The sequence below is a fragment of the Sapajus apella genome, unplaced genomic scaffold (assembly GCF_009761245.1).
Source record: "Sapajus apella isolate SASKATOON/1434 unplaced genomic scaffold, GSC_monkey_1.0 scaffold190, whole genome shotgun sequence".
NCBI lineage: Eukaryota > Metazoa > Chordata > Mammalia > Primates > Cebidae > Sapajus > Sapajus apella.
The window spans coordinates 318521-341934 of NW_022437130.1; the positions used below are offsets into that span (position 1 = coordinate 318521).

General features: G+C 51.9%; 2 protein-coding genes across 5 annotated transcripts in view; both read right to left on the reverse strand.

Moving 5' to 3' along the window:
• SLC41A3 (solute carrier family 41 member 3) overlaps positions 1-231 on the reverse strand; it is a 61891-nt gene extending 61660 nt beyond the window's left edge. The window contains exon 1 of one of the 3 annotated variants that reach the window (XM_032269250.1): positions 113-231. The gene's annotated coding sequence lies outside the window, so the exon portion shown is untranslated. The remainder of the gene's footprint in view (positions 1-112) is intronic. The other 2 variants (XM_032269249.1, XM_032269251.1) reach the window with 2 other exon arrangements.
• Positions 232-8194: 7963 nt separating this feature from the next.
• The window catches only part of ALDH1L1 (aldehyde dehydrogenase 1 family member L1), an 89187-nt gene continuing 73967 nt past the window's right edge, over positions 8195-23414 (reverse strand). For both annotated transcript variants that reach the window (XM_032269244.1, XM_032269245.1), the window contains 7 exons: positions 22380-22473; positions 19061-19160; positions 17296-17394; positions 14516-14681; positions 11680-11785; positions 10289-10488; positions 8195-8473 (listed from right to left, as the gene is read on the reverse strand). In XM_032269244.1, coding sequence (XP_032125135.1) covers positions 8418-8473; positions 10289-10488; positions 11680-11785; positions 14516-14681; positions 17296-17394; positions 19061-19160; positions 22380-22473 — 821 coding nt within the window. In that variant the 3' untranslated portion in view covers positions 8195-8417. The remainder of the gene's footprint in view (positions 8474-10288; positions 10489-11679; positions 11786-14515; positions 14682-17295; positions 17395-19060; positions 19161-22379; positions 22474-23414) is intronic.

The window sequence follows — 23414 nt, forward strand, 5'->3', positions numbered from 1 at the left end:
ACCCACCTCCCACCCAGGACCCGGCGCCAGGCTCACCCACCTCCCACGCACCCCCGCCCGGGCGCCCTCTCCCGCGCGCCTCCCCGACCCGCCTTGGCCCGGCTGACCGCACCTTCTGCCCTAACCACGCCAGGCACAGGGCCGCGCTTATCAGGTCCCCTCCCAGGTGGCGGCGGGAAAGAGGCGGGCAGAGGACGCCGGGGCGGGCCTGCGGCTCCGGCAGGAAGCAGGAAGGCCTGGCGTCCTTGGTTCCGCCCCGGCAGGGCAGCGGGACCTCGGGCAGCCTGGCGCTCGGGGACTGTCGCGGACGCTCCGGCCCGGGCAGCGCGGAGCCCCGCCGGGGCCTGGGGAGCTGGGAGCCGGGGATCGCAGGGACAGAAATGTGGGGTGGAGGCTCGCGAGCTCGGGCCCTCCCCGCCGCGCCTACCTGCGCCAGTCCCGTTCCTGTCGCCGGGCAGCGGGTTCACACCCAAGGGTCGGGGCTTGACTGGAGAAACCCCCCGCGGGAAAGGGAGGTGGGAGGACCCCGGGGCCCGGCCGCGGAGTCCGAGCAGCCGGGGCCCTACCGGCCGCCCCTGCGGGAGCGCTGCAGCAGAGGCGCAGGTGCTGCTGTGGGTTTTATTACGGAGTTGTCAGGGTGGAAAGGGCCAGAGAACAGGAACCCACCCCACAGCCAGCTTCCCTTGGGGCCTGCATTTTGCCTAATAAGCAGAAAAAAAAAAAAATCTGTGCTTCACCCCACACAGGCCTTTCCTTTTCCTTTTTATTCCAGAGTAATTTTAAAGCATCCCAGGACATAAACTCTCCTTTAAATACTCGAGTATGTTTAATCAATAAGGCCTATTTTTTAAACATTCCCATAGTGTTACCATCACACCTAATGAAATTGGCAATTCCCAGTCCTCTTCAATTTTCCCTGGTGGACTCGAAAATGCCTTTTGACAGTCCGCGTGCTGGGAACAGGATCTAAAGAGGTCTGGGCCATCTCTAGAGGGCTGGGCCTGAGGGAGGCATGATGGTTCACAAGACTGGGTAAAACAGATCATTATATTGTAAACCAAAAAATAAATTCTAAGCCCCTTCCCCCCAGCCCCCAATCATCCGAAGGGACTTCGTCCTCAGCCAGGGCTTTTAAAATTTAATCTGAAAGACTGGTTCAGGCCATAAGGGAAAGTGAAGGCCAAACAGACCTCGTTATCCCTCTCCTGCATTAACATCAACACAGACTTTAAGTCTGATAAGAAACATTTTGCAACCTTTTTTCTCTGAAGCCTGCTACCCTACCCAGATGCTTCATCTGCATGATAAAACACTGGTCTCCACAACTTCTTATCTTTTTTTTTTTTGAGACGGAGTTTCACTCTTGTTACCCAGGCTGGAGTGCAATGGCGCGATCTTGGCTCACGGCAACCTCCTCCTCCTGGATTCAGGCAATTCTCCTGCCTCAGCCTCCTGAGTAGCTGGGATTACAGGCATGCACCACCATGCCCAGCTAATTTTTTGTATTTTTAGTAAAGACGGGGTTTCACCTTGTTGACCAGGATGGTCTTGATCTCTTCACCTCGTGATCCACCCCCCTTGGCCTCCCAAAGCGCTGGGTCCACTTCTTATCTTAACCCAGATATTCTTTTCTTTAATCCCAGGTCTTTGGACAAACTCAACTGATTGTCAACGAGAAAATGTTTAAATTGACCTATAGCCTGGAACCACCCTCCCCCTCTTTGAGTTGTCTGGCCTTTCGGGATCAAATGGTGCTATTGCCCAGGCTGGAGTGCAGTGGCATGATCTCAGCTCACTGCAACCTCTGCCTCCTGGGTTTAAACGACTCTTGTGCCTCAGCCTCCCAGGTAGTGGCGATTACAGGCACCCACCACCATCCTGGCTAATTTTTATATTTTTAGTGGAGACGGGGTTTCACCATATCGGCAAGGTGGTCTCAAATTCTTGACCTCAAGTGATCTGCCCGCCTCGGCCTTCCAAAGTGCTGGAATTACAGGCATGAGCTACTACACCTGGCCCAAACCAATTTATTTCTTAAATGAACTTAACTTGTTGTCTCATGCCTCCTTCTAATGTATTAAATAAAGCTGCACCTCAACCTCCTTGGGTACATGTTCTCAAGACCTCCTGAAGGCTGTGTCACTGGGCGTGCTCACATATATTTGGCTTATAATAAATCTATTCACATATTTTAGACAGTTTGACTCTTTTCATCGACAATAATTTGCCACCCAACATGGGGCCTTAGAGAAGACTCAGGACCCCAAAGGAGTTGTGTGAATTCAGAGCTAGGATACCAGGAGGGCTCACTGAAGCCTCCCAGACTTTGAGCTTCTCCCCTGATGGAACTGGTAAGTCCTCCTGAGCCCCAGACCTCCCTTTGGTTGACAGTCCTCGGTTTATTCTGAGCTGGTTTTTCTCCTAGGAAGTTGTTAAGGATTCTAATTCTAGTTCACAGATGCCTCTGGGTGACTGGGGGCCTTGTGATGTAGTGGGAAAATCTGAGATCTGGAGAGACCAGTGGGGTTGCAGGAGGATTTTATTCAACCTAATCATGAGCTCAGCAGAAATCTGAGCAAAGGACAAAGAAAATGGGGTGCCTTTTATGCACCTAGGTGGTAACGGGTGACGAAGCAGGAAGCAGATTTACAGAAGCCAGAACAAAGAACAGTTTATTAACTTGTGACATGTCTTGTGATATACTTTACATTTAAAAAGTAACATCTTGAGAAACACATTCTGCAGTCTTGAGATTATCTGCTTTGTGACCTTGCAGCTGGTCAGTAATAAAAACAGGAATTTCTAGATGCCTGGGAACTTTGCTAAGAATGTGGGGAAGATAGATAAGGTTAAACGGTTTACAGGAAGGCGGTTAATATTCTGCCTCCAGCAGAGCTGGAGAGATATTATATTAAACAGCACACAACACAGCAAAATTTATTATATAGCAACTACAAATTATAAGATTTTGTTTTACTATTATTGCTATTATTTAATTCCCTTCTTCAGTGGGAGTGTCTGGGGGGGTTGACATCCTATGACACACAGGGCCCTACAGGGAAATCCCCAACAAAAATTAATTTTAAAAATGGCTTGTCCAGGAAATGCACAGTTGAGAATTTACAGTTGAAGAGCATTTACTGCCTTAATCTGGAACGTTAACAGAAACGATCTGTATGTTAATGGAAACAATGGTGCCCAAAAGAGTTCCATAATAAAATAAAAATGGTTTACATGGAATCTTACTATCTGGGGACATAGGGAGGAGATACTGGTAAGCAGGGAACCCTTTCCTAGGACTAATTCTAACTCTGGGAGGAGTTGCTGGACTCCACAGTGCCTGACAGACAGCTCTTATGAGCTACTTGGCTTGTGAATGGTATTTCCACAGAAAACAGACTTTTTTTTTTTTTGTTGAGACAGAATCTTGCTCTGTCACCAGGCTGGAGTGCAGTGGTGTGATCTCCGCTCGCTGCAACCTCCATCTGCTGGGTTCAAGTGATTCTCCTGCCTCAGCCTCCTGAGTAGCTGGGACTACAAGTGTGCACCACCACATCCAGCTAATTTTTGCATTTTTAGTAGAGATGGGGTTTCACCACATTGGCCAGGATGGTCTCCATCTCTTGACTTCGTGATCCAACTGCCTTGGTCTCCCAAAATGCTGGGATTACAGGTGTGAGCCACCGCACCCGGCCCAGACTTCTTATTTAAAAGATGCTACTTTAAAGAAGGTCAAGAAAATATTTTTCTTTTGAATTATTTGGGTGAAGTATGTTTTTTAAACAAATTTACCTTTCTCTCTGAGTTCTCCAAAGTCTGGATTGTGATTTTATAGCAATATAGTTATTTGCGTAAGTTCAGTAAGAGTCTTTTAAAACAGAACAATTAGAGACACTGGTTAATTTACCGAGACTTTAACTAAAATAGTATATTTTTAGGTAAAATTCCAGGAAAGCCAACTTAAAAGGAGCCTATATGGCTAATCAATTTTATGCAAATAGGGCAAACATAATAAGCTTAGAACTTACTTTACACAGAAATTAGTCTTACTATAATTTCTCTTAATTAGAAAATAAACGGGCTAACAAAAATTTTTTAAAGGAAAAGTATCACACTTGATAGTACATTTTGACCCTAACTTTTGTTTTTTTAAGTATAGATTAAATCATGAATTATTTCTTGGCTGTAATAATTCTGTAGAGTACCAGATTGTAAGTTTTCTTCATATTTTTAGTTGGCACCCTAATTGAATAGGCCCTTTCTTCTATTCTGACGCACAAATCACTCTTATAATTGTCAAACTAAAAATGCTATTTCTCTCTCTTTGTTTTACTGCCAAGGAAACCAAAATCACGGTATTCTGAAGACTAGAGATGAATCCCTCATTTGGCATCCCACTGGGCCCAGACCTGTTTTACTGGAAATGTTCTAGTGCTAAAACTATACAAGTTCCCTCCCTCTAGGCCCAATGGCTATTGTGGAAGAGGTGGGGATGTAAGATTGTAAGGGCCAATTTTGAGGGCCAAAATTAGGCCAAGGTCAAACCCTCTAAATCAGGAAGGGGTACAAAGATGCCCTCTTCCAGCCAGGCCTTCTCACCTGCTTGTCATGGAGAGGCCATGTCCACTGGAAGCCTCTGCATGGCGCTCCAGCTGCCTGAGACCTGAGAGCTCCAGTGGCTTCAATCCCCCTTCTAGGATGTGTGCCCAGATCAGCACACACCCACATAAGCAGGTTGGGGCACTGCTGTCTCTTCTCACAGTGCCACATCGAACTCCAAGGAGTCCAAGAATTCTACATTTGAACTTGGCCTCACAGATCTCTATGACGGTACCTTTGTCAAAGCCAGAATATAGACTATTTTACAGTTGTTTGGTTTTATTTATTATGTAGACCAAAAAGTATCTGAGACAGGTCTCAATCAGTTAGAAGCTTATTTTGCCAAGGTTAAAGACATGCTCATGACACAGGAGGTCCTGAGAACGTGTGCCTAAGGTGGTCTGGCCACAGCTTGTTTTTATACATTGTAGGGAAACAAAAGACAACACATGTACAGTTTACACTGGTGGGGTCCAGAAAGAAGGGACAAATTGAAGTGGGCAGGAAGGGCTGGGATGGAGGGAGAGGCTTCCAGGTCACAGGTGAATTCAAAGATGTCCTGATTGGCAGTTGGTTGAAAGAATTTATCTGAAGACCTGGAATCAACAGAAGGGTGTGTCTGGGTTAAGACAGGGCTTGTGGAGACCAAGGTTTTTGTTATGCAGATAAAGCCTCCTGGTCGTGCAGGCTTCAGAGGGAATAGATTGTAAATGTTTCCTTTTTTTTTTTTTTTTTTTTTTTTTTGAGACAGAGTTTCACTCATGTTACCCAGGCTGGAGTGCAATGGCGCGATCTCGGCTCACCGCAACCTCCGCCTCCTGGGTTCAGGCAATTCTCTTGCCTCAGCCTCCTGAGTAGCTGGGATTACAGGCACACACCACCATGCCCAGCTAATTTTTTGTATTTTTAGTAGAGACAGGGTTTCACCATGTTGACCAGGATGGTCTCCATCTCTTGACCTCGTGATCCACCCGCCTCGGCCTCCCAAAGTGCTGGGGTTACAGGCTTGAGCCACCGCGCCCGGCCGTAAATGTTTCTTATCAGACTTAAAAAGGTGTCAGACTCTTAGTTAATTCTCTCCTGGATCAGCAAAAAGACCTGGAAAGGGAAGGAGATTCTTTGCAGAATGTAGATTTTCCCCACAAGAGACAGCTTTGCAGGGCCACTTCAAAATACGTTGAAGAAATACATTTGGGGGCAAAACACCTTGATTTATTTTAGGGCCTGCCATCTGTCATGTTTGTATCTTATTGCTACAAAGAGTCTGCTCTGTCCCTCCGAAGGACCTGAACTACTTTTTCAGGTTAATTTCAGGTCCTGGGTCAAGAGGAGGGGTCCATTTGTTACGCATGGAAGAGATCTCAGTTACCCTGAGTTACTGGCAGCAAATTTGTACCGGTTCACAGCAACTTCAGTCCCTGCCTCCTTGAAAGAAAGAATTCGACTGAAGGGTATGAAGCAGAAAAAGAGACCAAGGCAAGTTCCAGAGCAGGAATGGAAGTTTATTTAAAAAGTCTTAGAACAGGAACGGAAAGGAAGGTGCTCTTGGAGGAGAACGAAGCAAGCCTGTGAAGGTTAAAGAGATCGTGTTTAACCATGAGACTTTTATAAGCTCGCCTCTTTCCCTGAGGGTGGGTTTTCCACATGCCCAGTGCTGTCCTTACCCTTTAGAATTGAGCACATGTGATGTGTTTAGGGAGTTATCACCATGTCCATCTGAGGCTTTCTTCCTTTTTCCAGTGGAGTGTGCCCACGGAAGGTCATATTTGACCATTTTTTGCCTCTTAACATGCGTGCCCAGAAAGTTGCTTCTCCCTGGGGCCTGCATTCAATTAACATTTTGATTTTAACAGGTGTGAACCATCAGGAACTGGCCTCTCCTTGGCGCTGTGGAATTATCATTCGCAGAGAGGCAATTCAATAATTGCTGAACTATCACCCAACATTTCCAGTAGGTTGGCGGGGAGCCCTCTTCTACCCCGCCCATGCCTAACTACCTGTAACACATTCAATTGGTTAGGAGATTTATAATTTTATTTGTGGCTTACAATAATCATTAAATACTTAAATACATGGTTTGTGGACCCTCACTTGTACTTTTGCCCTGGACTCTATAAATTTTGAGGTGGGCCTGTCTGGTTTATGATTCTTAGAGTTATGGGTACAAGACATTATTTTCTTCTTAACTCTAATGCATGAAAAATAAACTGGCAAAGAATAATGACCAATAGCAACCAACAAGTGGCCTCAGTCATGGAGAAATCATGGGGAAAACGGTAGCATTCTAGAAAAGGGGGCAACCAAGCATTGCAGCCAAGCTCCAAAGGGCAGTCACCACACCAGGGCACAGGATCCATTTCTTGGGGCCTTGGTTAATGACAGGCCATGTGTACCAGTTCCTGCAGACTACTTTATGCCCCTCTGTCTCCCCCTCACACGGAGGCACTTGCAAGTGCTGGTTCAGGAATCCAGAGGCCTGGCTGGAGTCTAAGCAGTGAGTAGCTTGGCAAAGAGCTGCTATGCTTTAGTTTTCAGTGGAAACTAAAGATAGGATAGACATAAAATATATTTGTAAATAATAAAGATTCATACAATGTTAGGAGATATTAGGATTGAATCGGGTCGCCACACATTCATATGTTGAATCGTTAGCCTCCAGTGTGACTCTATTTGGAGATAGGGCTTATCAGGAGATAGTAAAGATTCAGTGAGGTTATGAGCTGGGGCTCTAATCCAATAAGACTAGAGTCCTTAGAAGAAAAGGGAAAGAGGCAGGGGAGAGCGCCCTCTGCACAAGTACACCAGCAAGAAAGTTGTCATCCACAAGACAGGGAGAGAGGCCTCACCAGACACAATCCTGCTGGCACCTTAACCTCAGACTTCCAGCCTCCAGAACTGTGAGAAAATAAGTGTGTGAGTTATGAGCTGCCATAACAGAGGATTACTATTTTCACAGCAAGCTGACCTTGAGAAAGTCATTAAGCCTCAGTCTTCTCATCTGTAAAGTCAAGACAATATCAGCGCCTCCCTCATAGGCTTGATGATTACATGAGGTGATCCAGGTAGAGCCTTCAGCATGGTGCCTTATGTGTAGCGAGAGTTCAATAGTGTTTCCTGCTATTATGTTTATTGTTGTTACTAAAACCCTGATGGGACAAATCTCTAAGGAAGAAATGATTCCAGGCTCCCAGATGGACCACGGGGGAGGTCTGGGGAATAGGGAGGGCTTGACTATGAGCTTGACATGGGCATCTGCCCACTTGGACCTGCCCACACCTTTCCTCATGTCTGTTCCACTTTCCCACTGTTATTCTGCCACCACAGTGTCCACCCGGGGTTCCCAGCCAGTCTCCATCTTACCCAAATGGATTCCAGGTTGGTGGCAGCAGCCCTAGCCCAGGGCTGGCCTTCATTTTCCCCTCCACTGCCAGCAGGTGGCCCTGTGGGAACAGGCCTCAGTGGTGGGCCTGTCTCTCTCCCCAGGCATCTGGCTTTCCCAGGCCAAGCAACACCGTCATGCCCAGGTGACTGCACAACTTCCAGGCCCACCCAGGAACACCCACGGGTGCAGCAGAGAGACACGGAGATGTAGACATCTCTCTTCAGAAGCTTTATTCTCCCTAGGTAGGGGGCACGCCTCACCCAGCCAAGGGCTGCTTCTGACTGGACAGAGGTTGTCCGAGATGCTGATGTGGGGTGCAGGCAGGGGGGTTTCCACTGGCCCCACAGGTGGGATGTGCTGTGCACCCGGGCTTGAGAGGGAGGGAGCCCCGGCTGCCAGGGAGGGGCAGGGACTTTCTTCTCACAGAGACCTTTCTTCAGTACTCGAAAGTCACCGTCTTGACCCGCAGGTACTCGTTCAGAGCTGCCTCTCCTGTAAGACACCACAAAGGTCACAGCATCTCCCACCACAGGCAGGGCACTGCTGGGGGCTGCAAGTGTTTTACCCCTTGGCAAAGCTGAGGCCCAGTGAGGTCATGAATCTTAGCCAGGTTCTCCCTGGCAGTGGATAGTGGGCCAGGACCCCTAGAATACAAAGCCAATCTGAGGCAACCATTTAAGAATCTTCCCTGGCTCCCACCGCCTTGTCCGGACAGCAGGAAGCCCCTTCAGACAGAAGAGGGTAGAGAGACTTAGTGCTACTGCTGGGACTCACTGGCCCATCTCTTCTCCCATGGCTGACCCCAGCTGCATCCGCATCAAGCTGTGGCTGGGAAAAGGGGATATCTCACAGTGCCCTGAGACCCCGGACCTTAGCAGTGCTATGTGGCTGGTGCATTTCAGCCCCACAACAAGTGTGAGGCCTAGGGCTGCCTGACAGCCTCCCAGCAGCTCTGGCTGGCCCCAGGTGTGGCACTGTCCCAAATGCCACTGCCGTGTTCCTCTGAGGTCCTGGGCCTGCCCAGGAGGGCTGCTTGGAAGGCTTGGCTTGTGGGCCTGTCCAAGAGGGTGCTGGTTCTCTCAGCAGGACACAGGGACCAGGGTTGGGAGGGAGCTGAGGGAACTCAGGGAGGATTCGTAAGTGGCCTAGATCATGTCCTGGGGACTTGGCAGCTATAACCTTCCCTGGGTGGCCATGGGCCTCATAGATTCCCATGGTGGGCACAAGGAAGGTGGCCTGGGAGAAGGCAGGAAGAGGAGGCCCACAGGGACAGAGGGAGCAGGAGTGTCCGGCTTACACGTGTGTGCATGTGAGCCCAGCCCTGTGGGCACATGTGGGCCCCTCCCACAGGCACCCTTGGAGGATTCTGCATGACTTGAAAGATGGGGGTAGAGAGAAAACTGGAAACAGTGAACACCCTTTGACCCCAGCCTCAGTATGACCTTCCCTGTGGTCCCTGGGCTGGCACAGTAGCCTGGAGAGACAGGTAGGACCTCTGAGACAGCACACAGCTCCCCCAGACCTTGCCAACTGCCCCTGCCAAGCCTGCCCATCAGACCTGTCTAGTTCCCCTTGCTGAGAGCAGGACAAAGCCCAAGGCTCAGAGCAGCCCAGGGAGAGAGGGCCAGAGCAGAACTCTACGCCACCCAATGGGTAAAGCACCAGGGGACCTATGCTGTGTGCCGGGGGGACCTGCCTGCTGCTGCCTCAGTGACTTCATCTCTACTGGGAGACTCGCAATACCCATGGATGTTCACTCGGGGGCAAATTCGGTCCCATGGCTCCTCTTCATTCTAAGGATGTAACCTGAGCCCCTGACCATGGCCCATGGACCCTTGATCTGGCTCCTATCTGCCTCTCAGGCCTCCTCTCCTCCCTCCTGCTGCCCCTTGGCCCACTCCCACCACTCTGGCCTCTGTGCAGCTCCACAACCAAAGCTGGTTCCCCCAAGGACCTGCTGAACCCTCAGCCAGGAACATGTACCCTTGGGTCTTGATGGCCAACTCCTCCCTGCCATGTAGGTCTGGGCAGCACAGGTGCCACCAAGCCAGAGAGGCCCCCACTGCTTCCTGGCTGGAGTGTCTCCCCCAGGCCACTCTTCTTGCCTTCTTCCCAGCATTTCCCCTTTCCAAGCATCTTGCTCACAGACTTATCAAATGTCCCCTCGAAGTAAGAAGCAAGCCCTGACAGCCATTGTATTCAAGGCTACATTTCTGCATCTGGGACAGGAGCTGGCACTGAGTGGTTCTGAACAGATATTTGTTGAATGAATAAATGAAAGCAACATCACAGGCAGGAGTAGTTTACCCAGATCTTTGCCAAATCCAGACTGCTTGAATCCTCCGAAGGGAGCGGCCACATCAGTCTTGTTGTATGTGTTGACAAACACAGTGCCTGCTTGGAGCTTGTCGCTGACATACAGGGCTTTGTTGATGTCCCTGGTGAAGACGCCAGAAGCCAGGCCAAATTCCGTGGCATTGGCCCGAGACAGCACGGCATCCACGTCCCTGGAGGGAAAGTCCAGGAAGAACTCCCTGTGGGAGGTGCAGAAGAGCGCCTAGCCCACTCCACACTCCAGCCACACGAGACCTTCAGAGGAGATAATGTGCTGGGCTGCAGTGCAGAGGGCACGATGGGGACAGGCTGGGCTGCGAGCGAGGAGGAAGGGCAGAGGCCCATGTGCAGGCAGCTACCATAGGGGCTCCTGGATCCTGGGGGGAGCCCTTTACTCCACAGACTGGGAGCAGGGGCCCAGAGAGGGGCCACTGGGTCCTCACACACAGAAGGACCCAGGCAAGCCCTAGGCAGGTTGGGCATTCACCAGACATCAGCGATTTGGAGACTTACTACAACCATATTTATTGGCTAGGTGGCAGTGAAGTCTCTTATTCTGATACCATTGGCATATGATGATAATTTCTGTGTTTTTTATTTTTTATTTTTGATAGTTGGACAGTAAAGTGTGAGGATGAGGCATGATTTTGCAATTTGCTCCAAGGTGCTACAGAGACAAGGGGCAGGGCTGAGAGGTGACAGCAGGGGCCTCAGCGCCCCCACCAAAAGTGGAGTCCAGTTTTTTCCTTCCAGCCCAGGCTGGCCTGGGTGACTGGCTTGGCCAATAGGCTGTGGTGGAAGGGATGCTCTGGGATTCTAAAGAGCCTTTTGGATTCCACCTGGCCTCTGAGGGGGAACCAGGTGCCTCAGCAACCCCGAGGCTGCCACACAGAGGAAGCCTCCTGGGAGGCCCCCAGCAGCATGAGGACAGCTGCTCTGTCACCCCAGATGAGGCTGGGCACCTCACAGAGCAGAGATGAGTTTGCCTCATTGAAGCCTGATCACAAGTAAAATAAATCTCTGTGATTATTCCAAGCCACTCAGTGTGGGGGTGGTTTAGTGCACAGTAACAGACCTTAGAACAGAACCCAGAAGGCTGCAAGAAACATTCCAGAGCACGTGGCAGGAATGAGGACAGGGAAGGCAGCTGCCTTTGCTCACAGGGGACTCAAAGCTCCAGGTCACAGGGCTTTCCTCTCAGGGGTATGGAGACTCAGCAGGCAACCCAGGTGGTGTCCACGGCTTGCACCCCATCTAAATTCTCCTCCTGGCTGCCCATGGACTACTTCCTAAAGCCCACACAAAGACCCCAGTAACATGTGGAAGAGAGTCAGGGCCCTTGAAACATCGGCAGGATTCCCTACCCATCAGCAAACCGAGAGATGATCATGACGGGCCCGAAGGACTCCTCTTTGGCTATGAACATGTGGTCCTCCACATCTGTGAAAACGGTTGGCTCAAAGAAGAACCCTGCAAGAGAGATGGAGGCCTGCTGCATGTGGGAGGCACAGTGTCTAACGGTCCAGCCTTGCTGTCAGCAGGGCCTGTGCCACAGCAGCCACCTGCAGATGACCCAGCATAAGCACCGGATCGTGGCACCCGTGTGATGGGTGTCGCTATGCTGCAGATGGCTCTCTCACCTGGCATGTTTTTTGATGTGGGTCTCACCATGCTTTTAACTGAGTGCTGTTGAGGGAAATGCGGCTGCAGGTTGGCAGGTGACAGAGCTGAGACCTGATCCCAAGTCCGTCCAACTCTAGTGCCAGAACCCATGGCCAAAGCAAAGACCTGAGCTTTTCTGGTGACAGCTAATCCAAAACCTCCTAGAATCTTTGGCAGGTGAAACCTCCCAGACAGCTCTGCCATTGGCCCTTGTAGCTGCAAGCCGTGGAGAAGGAGAAAGTGAGGGGGAGGCACTCTGGACACTGGGACCTCCTGGGGCTCCCTCCCTCCTCCCTCTTGGGGTGCCTATCAAGGCCCAGCTTCATGCTATCGGGTCAAGAAGGGACCACCTAGTCCCAACCCGGGATGCAGCCCCTACAGGCTCTGGTTGCCAGGGCGGAAGCACTTCTGACAACAGAAATACTTTCTTTCTGTTTTCTCTAGAGACAGAGCCCTGAGAACCTGCTGCACTGAGGTCTTCAGTCCTGTCTGACCTCACTGAGATTCAATCCTGCCTGACTTAGGAATAATCAACAGACCGGGAATTTTCTCACTCTAGTTTTTAGAGAAAGAGAAAATTTCAAAAAACAGTAAAAAGTGATTTAACTAGTAAAATTCAATATTTTTCATACATTTACAAATGATATTTTAATACTGATTACAATTCTTAAAGTGTGACTCATGTGCATGCACAGTGGTTTATGTAGTGTGGCCCATGTTCACTCCACAGTTGCACACCACTCCTGCTGGGGCGTGTGAGCCGTGCTGGCCACTTCTCTGTTGTCCCCTCCCCAACTACCTTGTACTCTCCCCTGCCCACTCTGGGCCCTGAGAGCTGGTCTCCTGGTCCTTGGGTCACCAGAAGGCAGCCCCATGCTGTGCTATGCCCCTCACTGGGCTGCAGGAATTCTGCTCCTTCTTGTGTCCCCTCCAGTATGGGGTGATGGCTCCCCACTGTTCCTGGTTCCTGGGTGCTGCTGTACCCCTTATTAGCTCCCTAGCCCTGCTCCTGGCACAGGGCCCCCATCACACTGTCTTCCACCAATCCTGAACCCGGCCATTCTTGCCCTGCAAGGGCCCTGGTGACACTCCCCCTACCCTACCTGTCTCATGGAACCTGCAGTCCAGTGGGAGTGGGAAGAGGGCAAGTGGACAGGGACAGCAGCAGTGCAATGGTCATGAGAGCTCTGTTGAGGTGTGTGGTGCCTGGGTCTCTGTGATATGGCATACCCGTGCTTGGATGTCCTGTGAGCTGAGGAAGCAGAAGTTTTCCAGGTGGGGACGCTGGGAAGCTCCGCTAAGCCAAGTAGCAACAAATGCATGGAGGCCAAGAAAGCACGAGAAGCCTCTGGAGAGGATGAAACGTGGCTGCAGTGCAGGTCAAGGGCAAGTAGGCACAGAACATGAAGGACAGTGGCTGTGAGGTCAAGGAGTCTGAACTTGCACTGCAGGAGGGTGGGTCACTGCTGCAAGATCTTAACATTGGAGGAGAAGTCACTTAACCCTGGCAGCCATGTGAGTAAAGGATCAGTGGGCTCGCAGGGCCACTTGGGAGGCTCCTGTGACACCAAGCAAGGCAAGACGCAGGGAGCCAGCACAAGTGGCAGGGAGGCGGAGGAGACCCAGACTGGGACGATTCTCAGATTCGACAGAATCAGGTAAAAAATTTAAATAGGGGTCACAGAAAGACAAGAGTCGAGGATTCCTTCTTTTCTTCCCTCCTTCACACCATCAAATTAACTGAGCACCTACTCTGTGCAAAGCCTGGTCTAGGCGTGAAGGAGCTGGGGTTGACGAAGACAGTCATGGCACCTGTCCCCTGGCAGCAGCACCAACAGTCCATCCCTGTGACTGCTGCACTTCTGGCCTGGGTGGCTCAATCAGACAGAGGACCCTGGATCAGCAGGTGTATGTGTCTGGGCTCAAAGCTGGCTGGGACATTGTGATGGCCATTGAGTTTGAAGGGCCTGGGGGACATCCAGGTGAAATGTCCAATGCCCCTCGCTGTGTGATCAGGAGCTCTGGGTGGCGTGGAGCCTGGAGGCCTGTATCTGGTAGGGTCTGAGCTGGATGTCCCCCAGGCCCTTCAAATGCAGGTGCATCCCTGCCTGTCCTTAGCTTGGAGCTCCTCTTATGGGGGCAGTTTGTCTGTAGGACAGGCAGGGATGCACCTGCATTGAGGGGACAGGTGGAGCAACAGCTGAGAGGTAACAGCCAATGAAGTAGAAGGCAAATCACAAAATCTAGTCTCATGAAATCTATAGGGAAGAGAATCTCAAGGCTGCAGGGACAGTAAGGGCAAGTCAGAATCCAGTTCAATACTGACTAAACCAGCCCTGAATAATGCTCATCCCATTCCCGGGTATGGCTGGTGCCCAAATAGCCAAGGCCCAGTCCATCCCAGGTCCCAGGTGGGGCTGCAGCCTGACTGTGCAGGTGCCTGGCCTTCAGATATCCAGTTCAACTGGACAGGGAACCAGAGGCCACAAGTCCTGCTGCCTCAGTTGACCCAAGCGGGCCTGATGCACTCTGACTCACCTGGCCGAGGGACTTGCTTCCCGCCACAGATCAGCGTGGCCCCTTCCTTCACGCCACGCTGGCAGTACTCCGTCAGCTTCATCAGGTGGGCATGGTGATTCTGTGGCCCGTGGTCGGTGTCCCTGTCCAGGGGGTTGCCCACTTTCATCTTCCGCACCTCTTCTACCTGCAGAAAGTCCTCCAAGTCAGGCGTGGCTTGTGCTGCCGCAGTTTCTGACAATCATCCTCACCTCACCCAGCTCTCATGCCTGACCCTTGAGGAAAGTCCATACTCTATTCCAGCCTCAGGGCGTTCCAAATTCTGACTCCAAATCTACCTTCCAGGCTGAAATCCCAAATGGCTCATATGTGCAGAGGGACAGAAGTCTCCAAGGAGACGGGAGCCTGGCGACAGATGGGCTGGGAATGGAGGTGCACAGGGGTATGGGTGAGGAGGAGAGAGGCGGGTGTATTTGACTCTGGTCCTGCACCAGCCTCTTGGACCAAGAAGCTGAAGGAACTATTTGTCTGGGGGACTCCAGGATGTGGGGTGGGTGGGATACACCAGCCCTGCTGCAATAGCCCTGGTGCCAAAGTGGGACAGAAATTAAGTGGAGGGGAGGGGCCTAACGCTCTAGTCTGCTGACCCTCCTCCTCCAAGGCTAGTATATCTCACATCTTGCAAACTCTGTACCCCCAATCAGCCCTAATCAGATGCTGGTGGGAGCACTTGGGACCCCCCCCCCCTGCCCTTCCCACCAGGGACCACTGAGCACCTCTGACTGTTCTGTCTCCACAAGCCTGGTTGCTTTTGTTCTGCATTCTCTGCTCCTCTACTGGTGACTCAAACCACACCCCAATCTCTTTTGGATACAAAGAACAAGCAGCCTACTGAGTTTCCTGAATGCTAGCCTCACTTCCTTTATTTGGGATTGTGACTGTCCTGAGAATTATCCCTGGGATTTTGGCCCTTGTAGTCACCCCACTGTGGAAGTCTCATGACTCCCTGGAAGACCCCCAGACAGGACCTTGTGTGCACATCTCTGTGCCCCTGCAGCCACCATCCCCTCATGACCGCCACCTTATCTCTAGTAGTTCTGGATCTGTATCCTGGTCCCACTATTCCTGTGACAGGCCCATCATGGCAACAGGTCTCACTTGGCCAGGCAGGCAGCACCCTTACCACGGAAGATGAGCTCGTGCCTCCTATGACATGGTGGGGTCTGTTTCCTCACCCCTTGAACCTGGGCCAGCCTGTGACTTGCTTTGGCAGCACAATGCATGGAAGCAATGTTTTGTGCATTCCAAGAGGCCCTTCAACTTCTGCTGTCACTCTCAGGCATCCTGCCACTGTCCACATGAACACGGCCCAGCACACGCTGCAGAATGCAGGCCCCCTGGCCACGGGCAGCTGTCCCAAGAAGCTGCCTCTGCCCCGCTGCCCCAAGACTCACTGAAGATGCTTGGGCAAGCTCTGATGAACCCAGGCAAGCCTCAGTGAACCCCAGCCTAGACTGCCACTGCCACCCACAGAACCATGAGCTGAGGGAAGGACTGCCATTTCCAGCCACTCCGTGTTGAGGGTCCATTGTTACAAAGCAAAAGCTGTTCCAGCCCCTCCTACAAAGTCCTTCCCTTTCCCATTCCTTCTGGACTCTGAGCCACCAGCCTGGGTCCAGCGCTAGCTCTCCTGCAGGGACCCCTCCCTCAACCCTCGGCTCACAGGCCCTCTTTCTCGCTGGTTTCCCAGGTACCATCTGTCTGAAACCACACGTGGAGGCTGCTGGTTGTCTCTCCCGCATCCCTGCTGCTACCCGCTGGGATTAGACACTGCTCTCCAGGACCTGGGGACAGGGGACATGCTCTTTACGGAAGCTAAGCCAACCTCAGCTTGCTCCACCCCTGCTATCACAGCCTGGATGAAGGATGGCTGGGGCCTGGCTTGTGTCAACCCCACAGTGTTTTCTAACAGAGTTGGTGGGGAAGGAGTCACGTCCCGCTCTGGCTCCATGTGGTAAGAATGTAATGCTCACACCGTCAGCTCCATATCCCCACCACATCTGAGCCACTTCGAGAGAATGAAGCCAACCAGCTGAGGAACTAAGAACTTAGGCATTACAAACCTCCCAAGGGGACTCAGGATGACCCATCTGTCCCGAGGCCAGCATCAAGCCTGCTCTTCCAGGTGTGGCTGAGTTATTGCATAAATCTGGTGAGAGATACTGTCCAGTGCCCACCAGATCCCCAAGGCCATGCAAGGTGGCTGCGGAGCCTGATGGGAGCTGCTGTCCTCTACTGGCTGCCCACAGCCAAGCCTGCCTGCCACAGGGGCCCACAGCCTGGCCACTTGACTCCAGTGGCATTCCTGTGTAGGGGGATTTGTGCTCCAGGGCCCCTGTGCACGGTCAGGCCCAGGCTGCCCTGAGGCCAGGCCCTTGCTCCATTCTGTCCGGTCCTCCTCTGGTCCCTTCACCTTCCAGGCTTCACCTAAGACCCTGCTTTTAGTAAACCACATGCACTGAATTCTTGCCCCAGGTTCCACTCCTAGGGAGCCGACCCAAGACAGGCCCTTTTTGGTGATGTCAATTTAAGCCACAGGGCTACTATTTCTTGGTGAAATAATAAAATCCAGTGAAGGCTCAGCACAGCTCCCGCTGTGGGTACCTGACCCCCATGGGCAGTGCCCTCCAGGAGGAGCCTAGCCTCACCTGACCCTGCTCTGTCTCCCCTCCTCCAGCCCCCACCAGCCAGGCTGCTGATCCAATGAACCCGAAGCCCGCAGACCCTGGGGCAGGACTTACCACTCTCCGCACAAACTCGTCATGAATGGAGTCCTCTACAAAGAGCCGGCCTGCTGCAATGCAGTTCTCTCCTTTGTTAAAGAAAACAGAGCTCATCCCCTTCAGAGAATGGACAAGAACACCAGGTCATGGATCCTCCTGGAACACCAGCTCGCTGCTCTGCCAGGGCCCAGCCGCCCCTTCACATTGGGAAGGAAGGCACCCATGGGTCCTGACTTCCTCCCGTGGGCCCCACTCAATCCTCAGTCACCTTGAGAGGAGAGGTGAGAGGTAATTGCGTGGGAAGTAAAGACACTGAGGCCTGAGGCCATGAGAGACCCCACACCCTGACTCCCACCACTGGAAGACAAGGCCACCATCCACACTGCAGAGCATGGGGACCAAGTGGGAATGAGCCTTGGCCTCCCTGAGACCCTCTTGCACCCTGGGTGGGCTCCCTGGGGCATCCCAGGAGGTGCCAACTCTTGTTTCAGAGCCTACACTCCTGGGAGCTGAGGGGAGAGGTGCCAGAGCACATGTGTTAGCACAGAGCAGGTGGCGGGTGACAGGGCAGAGAGGTAGGACACAGGCAGGCAGCCCCGATGAGAGGTGGGGCAGCCCTGGCTAGGGAACTCCCGGCACTCCAGAGCAAAGACCCTCAGAGGCCCCAGGCAGCCTGCTTTTTCAAACTCGCCCACTGGGGGAAAGCCAGGGGAGGATGTAGAGCCATGGTCAAGCCTGGCTCTCCTGGAACCTGGGACTGCACAGCCAATGACACGGCCCCATCTCCAGCTCAGCACAGGGCCCAGCTACATCCCAGGGCTAATGGGTTCACCCGGTCCCATGAACAATACCCTTGCCTCCCTGAGTTTCTCCACCAAATGAGGTTGGACTCCCTTTCACACCCATGCTAGGGTGTCATGCCATTCTTCACAGCACAGTGGGACTTAGATAGGGTCGGGGGCATATTTGGGGACCTGGCTGAACATGGCCTTACTGGTTTGCTCCCACAGGAGTGGCAACAGAACCAAGGCATCAACAATACTAATGATGGGAACAAGGACTGACACGTGTCTTACATGGCACTTGCCACTAATCTAAGCCCTTCAGACATATTCATTCTGCAACCACCCAGGAGGTGGGTATCACCATGGTTCCTATCCACAGGTGGGAGCACAGACACCAGAGAGGTTAGATAACTTGCTCAAGGCTGCCAAGCAAGTCAGTGGTGGAGCTAGGCACATACAATACGGCCACCGGCAGAGAGGGTCATTGTCAGCAGGGCTGGGCCCAAGTGCTCAGAGTTATGCTTTGCTCTTTTATTAAAACAAACAAACAAACACATTTTATTGTGTATATTTGGGGTTTATAGCACAAAGTTATGGACTACATACAGATGGTAAAGCGGTTACCATAGTGAAGCAGATAAACACATCTGATTTGTCCTCTCATCAGATGGAGAAAGCTGCCATGCTTATCTCAGGACAGATGGAGCTGTGGCGTGTGTTTTCCGATTTCATATACATATGTAATACACACACACACCTTGTTACAGGCAGCTGATCTCAGCTATCCTGGCAGTTATGAAACTTCCTGGGACGTATGTTTGGAGGGCACACGTCATTCTTCCCCAGGCCTGCTGACTGCCATGCTATGTTTGTGGTGGCACCATGGACTCCATCGAGGCTAAATGTGTGTGTGACTGTGGATCAGAGACAGGGCTTCCTGGTCCCCAGGGCTCCTGTCCCCACTTGCTTTCCCTGCCCCCTCCAGGCCCGGCCCTCACCATCTGCACAGCCTTGTTGAGGTCACAGTCAGCAAAGATGATGAGGGGTGACTTCCCGCCCAGTTCCAGGGACACCTTCTTCACATTACTCACGGCACAGCTGCAAGGAACAGAGGGCTGGTGGGGCCGGTCCCTCCAGGGCAGGTAGGTGCATTGGGTCCCCAGGTGGCAGGGACCCGGGCAGGCCCAAAGAATGCCTTGCTGCAAGAAGCAGGACCTGGCCAGTGCCTCCCCACTCTCCCCGCCCCTTGCGGCTTCACATGGCTACCTTCCTTTCCTTCCTGGCCCACACAAACAAGGCCTGTGCCCTGGTGCCCCCTGGACTGTCCTTCCTGTTGCACGCTCCACACCTCATTCCCTGCAGGCCTGTGTTCCCATCTCTGGGGTGCCTCTCTGATTGCCCCGTATAAAACCACAACCTGCCCATGCACCCCATCTGCTGCCCTATGCTCCACTGCATGTTGACCTCTGATCCCACCTGCAAAGCCTGAGCCTGGTCAGGGCAGGCACGCATCTAAGTTCCACTACAGTCCCAGTGCCAAGCACAGTGCCTGCACGCAGCTGGTACTGCACAAATGAAAGAATACAAAACAGCACCATCCACTGGCACAGCTGCAGGGACCCAGAGGCTTTGGCACCTCCCTGTTTGTGGCAGACCAAACAGAGATAGGCTGAGAGTCATGAACACATCACATCAGTGGTCAAGAAATGCACTACAGGGATGCTGTCCTCAACTGGATACTCAGTTAACAGCCGGCAGGCAGGAGGCTCCACTGGAGAGGAGAGGCCTCCTCTGCAGAAGCCACCCAGGGAGACAGCCCCCCATCTCAGCTGCAGGCCCGGGTGATGTGGCTACCTGGGAAGAGGGAAGCAGCAGAACCAGGGATGCTGGGGCAGGAAGCCGCTCAGGGCTCTGCTTTGCTCCTCCTTTTTTTTTTTTTTTTTGAAATAAATTTTACTGTGTATATTTGATGTTCATAGCTTGATTTCTCTTTTTTTTTTAAGACTCGCTCTGTCACCCAGGCTGGAGTCCAATGGCATGATCCCACGTTCAAGCGATTCTTCTGCCTCAGTCTCCTGAGTAGCTGAGATCACAGGCATGTGCCACTATGCCCAGCTAATTTTTTTTTTTTTTTTGGTAGAGACAGCGTTTCACCATCTTGGGTAGGCTGGTGTCTAACTCCTGACCTCAGGTAATCCACCCTCCTCAGCCTCCTAAAGTGCTGGGATTACAGGCATGAGCCACAGCACCCAGCCTTTTTCTTCTTTTCTTTTCTTTTGAGTAGTCTCGCTCTGTCATCCAGGCTGGAGTGCAGTGGTGTGATCTCGGCTTACTGTAAACTCTGTCTCCCGAGTTCAAGCGATTCTCTTCCCTCAGCCTTCTGAATAGTTGAGACTGCAGGCATGTGCCACCACACCTGACTATTTATTTTTATTTTTGGTAGAGTTGGGATTTCACCATGTTGGCCAGGCTGATCTCAAACTCCTGGCCTCAAGGGATCCATTCACCTCAGCCTCCCAAAGTGCTGGCATTACAGGCATGAGCCACCACACCTAGCTATTTTTTTTAAATAAAATGTTCAAATTGAGGTAGTTTTGTTTTTTGTTCTGATTTATTTATTTATTTATTTGAGCAGGCTCTCTTTGTTGCCCAGGCTGGAGTGCAGTGCAGGATCTCAGCTCACTACAGCCTCCACATCCCAGGCTCAAGTGATCCTTCCACCTCAGCCTCCTGAGCAGGTGGCACTACAGGCACCTGCCACCACATGCCCCACTACAGCATGATGTCATGAACTATATATAGATGGTAAAATGGTTACCACGGTGAGGCAGATCAACATATCTTGCCACCCAAACCCTCTATCCAGCTCTGGAGTGCTCAGAGCTGACATTTCCTGAGCCCTCACCCTGGACTTGACTCACATGTGCTTAGACATGACTACAATCTAAACACCTCAGAGGAACAGACCAGCTAGCTTTTGAATCAGGAGAGGCAAACCTGCTGTGACTACTTGCAGTTACCCCATTCCCCAACCCATGTAACTCAAAGTGTAGGTGCCAAAACCCACCCCCAGAAGTTCATCGTCAGGGCTGGGGTAGGCTCCAGTGTCAGTCAGAGCTCCAGCTACTACCCTGTGATCTGGCCCCAGGTAGCTCTCCCAGCTCGTCAGTGATGTGGACTAGAACCCCTGTACTGTTGAACTACTGAAATGGAACTGGCGGGGGACCGAAGGGATGGGCATGGCCCAGGTCATATTGTGGTTTAGTGACAGAGCCAGGGAGATGACATTAGTCAGTTTGAGGCCAAAGTCCAAGGATGACACTTCTGTCCATAGAAACAGAATGAAAGCTTCAAACACTAGCCACATAGACGATAGGGCTTTTTTTGATGGTAGCCACATTAAAGACCAGCCTGGGCAACATAGCAAAACCCCATCTCTACAAAAAGTAAAAAATTTATCCAGGCGTAGTGGCACGTGTCTGGTCCCAGCGACTCAGGAAGCTAAGGTGAGAGGATCACATGAGCCTGGGAAGCAGAGACTGTAGGGAGTGGTGATCATGACACTGCACTCCAGCCTGGGTGACATGGTAAGACCCCAACTAAAAAAAAAAAAAAAAAGAAGAGAAACAAGTGAAATTAACCCTAAAAATATATTTTATTTAACCCAATTAATCAAAAATATTATTTCAGCTTGAAATCAATATAAAACTTAATGAAGGCAGAGCACAGTGGCTCACACCTGTCACCTCAGCACTAAGATGGGAGGCCCAGTCAGGTGGACTGCTTGAGCCCAGGAGTTTGAGACCAGTCTGGGCAACACAATGAGATCCTGTCTCTATGAAAAATACAAAAAATTAGCTGGCCTTGGTGGCATGTGCCTGTAGTCCCAGCTACTTGGGAGGCTGAGGTGAGAGGATCACTTGAGCCCAGGAGGTCAAGGCTGCAGTGAGCTATGATGGCGCCACTGCACTCCAGCGTGGGTGACAGAGCAACACCTTGTCTCAAAAAAACCCCAAATATCCTATTAATGAGGGATTTCACTTTTTGTGGGTGCTCATTTCTTGAAATCAATTTGTCTTTTATGGTCTCAGCTCCTCTCAGTCCAGCCCCTTGCTGATCTGATGGGGCTCCACAGGCCTCCTCAGGGCTTTGTCAGAAAGGAGATGCATCTCTTCAGCGTCTGCAGAGCCCAGCTGGGCCGTGGAGGTGGCTGTGTTCTGGAGCCTGGGGAGCAGGGTGCAGCTCCTGGAATAGCACTGCCATGTCCCAGGTGCAGCCCGCGACAGCCCCTCCTCTGCCCTACCCCCAGCCACGCACCTTTTCATGATGTGCTTGCCCACCTCTGTGGAACCTGTGAACCCGATTTTCCTCACATCGGGATGGTCTGAGAGTCTTTGGCCAACCAGGGAGCCTGTGGGTGGGAGGGACAGGGGAATCAAGGTGGTCCCCCTGGTGCTGGGGAGGCAGGAGCCCACCCCCAGGTCTGCACAGATCCACCCTGGGACCTGGGGCCCTCAAAATGCTCCCCACATGCTTGATCTCCATGGTGCCTGGGGTTCATGGAGCCTTGCTCCCTGTTAGGTGCTGAACTGTGTCCCCAGATTCAAATGGTGAAACCCTCACCCCCTCTACCTCTAAAGGAGACTGTGTTTGGACATGTGGCCTTAACACAGGTGATTCAGGTCAAATCAGCTCACTGGGAAGGACTGATCTGACTGGTGTTTTTCTAAGAAGAGGGGATTTGGGCAATGAACATGTGAGGACACAGGGAGTGGAGAGCTGTCTGCAAGCCCAGGAGAGAGGCTGTGGGTGAAGCCAACGCTACTGACACCCTGTTCTTGGACTTCTAGCCTCCAGAACTTAGAGATGATAACTGTCTGTTTCTGAAGCCCCTGATCTGCAGTGCTTTGACATGATAGCCCAAGCAAACCAACCCACTCCCCACATGGCTTGTGGGCAGACTCCATGGTGAGGGTACCAAGCCTTCAGCTCTCGAAGGATGTCCAGCCGAGACCCACGGACATCTGAGGGATGTGGCGTCCTGAGCATCACAGACTCTAAAACACCTGCCCTCCGCCATGCCCTGCACAAACCCTGTCCCCAACTTGGCTAAGTCCTCTCTGTCTCTCAGGTCTCCATCTCAATGAGACTTTGGAGTGGGCTCCCTAACGCTGCCTCATCCCAGACTCAGCGTAGCTCCCCACTTAAGCCACTCTCTTGTTTTGGCTTCTGAAGCTGCACCCTCCTAATTTGCCGCTCACTTCTCTGACAGCTCTTTTTCCATCTCCTTTGCTCACCTAATCTTAAAATACCCAGCACCTCTGGCTCTGTCCCAGGCCCTCTTCTCTCCTT